Genomic DNA, 3,897 nt, shown 5'->3' on the forward strand with positions numbered 1-3,897 from the left:
ATGTTTTAATCTCGAAATGATGATCGTTAGAATTCAAGTAGAGCAGTAGCTCACGCAGCTGCTCCTTGGTGGGTTTGAGCGCTAGCAAGATGTCCAATGCAATGACACGTGCCGAAGTATCGAATTTACGTTTGGTTTGATAGAATATTTCAGCTAAACGGCTGCGATGCTTTTCATTAAAGTTTGCAATAGGGAAGCTTTTCAAAGCCTGTAGAGCGGCAACTGATTCCGCCTGTGCACTACTCAAAGCGCTGTCGAAAAGTGTTTGCAATGTGCTCACGTCCTGCAAGTTTTGCAGCGCACGTATGTATATAACTTTACAGTCGCTCTCTTTACATTTTTCACTAAGATTATCTAAAAATAATTGGCGTATTTTTTGTAGTAGCGAATCGTTAGGATCGAAACCTGACTGACGAGTAAGCGCTGCGACTGTTTGAATTACAGAGTCACGTAACTTTTCATTCGTGATTTTTTCACTATCAGCGTCCGTTTCCAAGCGATTGTATAGGTCCTCGATAATAGCGCGTTCCGGATGAGTTCCAACAGCGAGTGATTGCAGATATTGCTCCAAATACTCAACATCATCCTCTCCATTGAAATTGTATACTTCAGTTATAGCATTGTGAGCGTCAATCGTTTGGACGGCTGCTAGCAAATCAATCGTTGGCTTGGCAGATGCGTTGTGGGATTTTAAGATCTCAACGAAATCAGCTTGCTTAGTGATACGCGCTACTGGTAATAATTCAGCAATGGCAACCGATAGGGATTGTTTGCCGACATTTTCGCCAGTAAATTCAGCATCGAATTTTGCGATTTCAGTTTTAAGCTGTAATTAAGATGCATACATTGGACTGCGATTGAAATTTTGATATGAACACACTTACAGTGGTGTCTTTAATTTCACTGATTGCGCCGTCTACATCGGCCTCAATATCGAATACACGATACCACTCCAGTAAACTTTTTACCGCATCATCAAGTGTGTCAAACTCCAGTTGCTTAACTACATCTGAGCTCTCAACTAGATGCGTAAGACCAAACTTAGCGCTTACTTCGCTGCCCACATCTGGTTTAGAAGCCAAGGCAATACGATGCTTTTCCGAAGTTATAGCCTGCATAAGTGCACCCTCAGCATTCAGTTCGTACTCAACAATTTCTTGTGAGACTTGTGATATACCTACATAATATAAGAAAGTATTAGTAAATAAAAAATTGTTTTTGCATGTGTAGTTCCTTACCCAATGCTTTCTCTGCTCTGTAATTGACTTTTAGGTCCCAATGTGAGCAATCTGTTTTGATCTTTTCAATAATTGTGGATGATTTGATTGCATAAAAGACGTTACATTTGCCCGAAACATCCACCTCCGTGACGGGGCCATTCTGATACTGCAATTGAAACAGTGAAGCAAAGCCACGCTCCAAATTGAGAAGCGATTGATCTCGCGATGTGTGCGCTATGACCTTATGCGGCTTACCGGCAATAAGGCTGACATAGAAAGGACGATCTGGTATTTTTGTTATTTCGGCAGTTTTACTTGATTTACGCGCTTTGGCTGGTGCGCTTACTTTCGAATATGTTATAAAAACTTCCAGCAATTGATCTTTCTCTGTGTTCCATACCGAGTTAACTTTTAATTGTGCGCGAAATATATAACTGGCTTCCTCAGCGCTCATACGGCTCAAATCATGCATTGACACTACATTGGTGAGCTCAAAGAGATGTTGACTTTTCGGTGGAATGAGAAAAGCAGTTTTTGAAAACACCGTAGGAACTGAAAAAAAGGCATTGTTACTCTAATATTTATTCAGAAGTTTAAAAATTATTAAATTTAGTGATCTTAATTGTATTATGTTAATAAAATTCATTAGCTTTGAAGACACGTCATTGAAAGCTGGTAGTATACATTGGCGGCGACTTTTGTATATTCTTATCTGTTTCGCTTGCATGATTTTACGTGTCCATCACACAATTACACACAACGGATGCAAAAACATAATTACTTCATCACACTTGTACTTCGAGCGAAAGGTTATCAGTCTTGCTGAATGAAGATGCTTTATATTTACATGCTTGTGAACGAATTTAATTAACTTGATATTCATATCTCTGGATATTGAAACAGGAAAGAATAAAATCTATCAGCTGTTTTCCATTTAGGTTGTAAGTCCCTATTTGAATAGGTCATTGATCTTCTATTTAAAAATATACATTCATACAAGTGCTGCTTAAGCCATTACGATTTTTGCTTTCTGTTTAGAATTATTAATAAGTTAAGTGAAATTGTACTAATTTATGCAATTGACTTCACACTTTACACCTGCCATCGGTCAACAATCTACAGGTTTTCGGTTTTGACTACTCACCCATTATGCAAAATAACAACACAAGTGCCGGCATTTGCCGGTTCCACAATTGTTTACTACACATATTTAACGAAATCCTAAGCCAATTTTGTTAATTTTTTGTGAAGATATATTGTTAGAAAAACTAAATTCTTATGTCGGACTTTTTCGTTTTCCAAAAAATTGCAGCACATCCGCTCACTGAAGTCTGTCTTAAAGCTTTGCGGGTGATAGAAGACAAATCAGTGTCTTTTAGCAGCAGCGACGTCGCTACGGACAGAAGCAGCGATGTACAATAGAAAGAACGCTGCCAGATGTTCAGTGATAAAAGAAATTTATCGGAAAAAAGCGGCATTGATTATACACCTTCAGGTTCTACATTTTCATAAAGTCATTGGTTATTGTTACAATCGCCCATGATTAATAAAAAATATATTACTTTTGTTATAAACATAAAATAATGAATTTACGAGTATACAGAGAACGTATAATATATAATATACGTTCTCTGGAGTATATCATTTAAGAATGTACAAGTATGTAATATAGATGTCGCTGTAAATGTAACTTATATTAGCTACTAACCTGTAGATGACGCTGAAAGATATTAAAAATTATCACATTTTCATGTTATGGCTAAATTATTGCTTCGCATATCCATTCATTCAACTAACATTATCTGAACGCAAAAAATTATAGTTAAAACTTAAAAGATGCAGTTTATAGCAATTCGTGCATAGGATGTGATCCATGGTGTAAACTTCACAATGAATTATTCGACCTATAAAAATCAATATGAGCGCACGGTTAGAACACCTGAAGACTTGCAATCTGTCAGCAGGTAAGCTTTGGACTACTGATGACCGAGTTGAATTTGCTGGTTATCCCTTTTCGGCCTCGAGGCAGTGCGCGAGCTATTTTATTGGACACTTCATTAGACAAAATGAATGCTGTGTTTACCCGTAGGGTAAACCATCGGCGCTGGCGGCAAAAACAAGTTGATGCTAAAACATCTCAGCTCGGCAGAAGTAAACTATCTCACCAAGGTCCGCAATGAGTCGCTGACCACTTTTAATATACCCAACACGTAGAAAACAGGAAGAGTGGTCCCATTACTGAAGGTGGGAAAATCAGTCAACCACAGCACTTAGTGAGAAATCTTCCTGTGAGAGGACGATTTTAGTAGCGTTGGACTTGTCAAAAGTATTTGACACAGCCAATTACACAACTTTGCATCTTCGAATAATCTTCGCATTCTTCAGGGTTGAGGAGATGGACCATAAATTATCTGAACTGTCGTCAATCAAACAGGGGTGACTGTGAACAACCCCAAATTTTGAATGTTACATTCTTACACAGTGGGACTTCTCTAACTCGAATCACCATAATCCACAAAAAAACTTCAAGTTAGAGAGACTTCGAGTTATAGAAATGTTTATTAAAACATAAATTTTTCAAAAAGCTGTAAAATATAGACTTACCCACAGTTTTAGTTATTTACTTCGCAAAGAGTTTTATTTAAATACATTACAACTTGTATTCTGTAATTTTGTT

General features: G+C 37.5%; 1 protein-coding gene across 1 annotated transcript in view; it reads right to left on the reverse strand.

Moving 5' to 3' along the window:
* The window catches only part of LOC105215338 (microsomal triacylglycerol transfer protein), a 3,972-nt gene extending 1,373 nt beyond the window's left edge, over positions 1-2,599 (reverse strand). The window contains exons 1-4 of the mRNA XM_011189193.3: positions 2,365-2,599; positions 1,239-1,772; positions 885-1,177; positions 1-826 (exon numbers count right to left, since the gene is read on the reverse strand). The exon at positions 1-826 is cut by the window's left edge and continues 269 nt beyond it. Of these exons, the coding sequence (XP_011187495.2) occupies positions 1-826; positions 885-1,177; positions 1,239-1,772; positions 2,365-2,428 (1,717 nt within the window). The 5' untranslated portion in view covers positions 2,429-2,599. The remainder of the gene's footprint in view (positions 827-884; positions 1,178-1,238; positions 1,773-2,364) is intronic.
* Between the last annotated feature and the right edge of the window lie 1,298 nt (positions 2,600-3,897).

This window comes from Zeugodacus cucurbitae, chromosome 3 (assembly GCF_028554725.1).
Source record: "Zeugodacus cucurbitae isolate PBARC_wt_2022May chromosome 3, idZeuCucr1.2, whole genome shotgun sequence".
NCBI lineage: Eukaryota > Metazoa > Arthropoda > Insecta > Diptera > Tephritidae > Zeugodacus > Zeugodacus cucurbitae.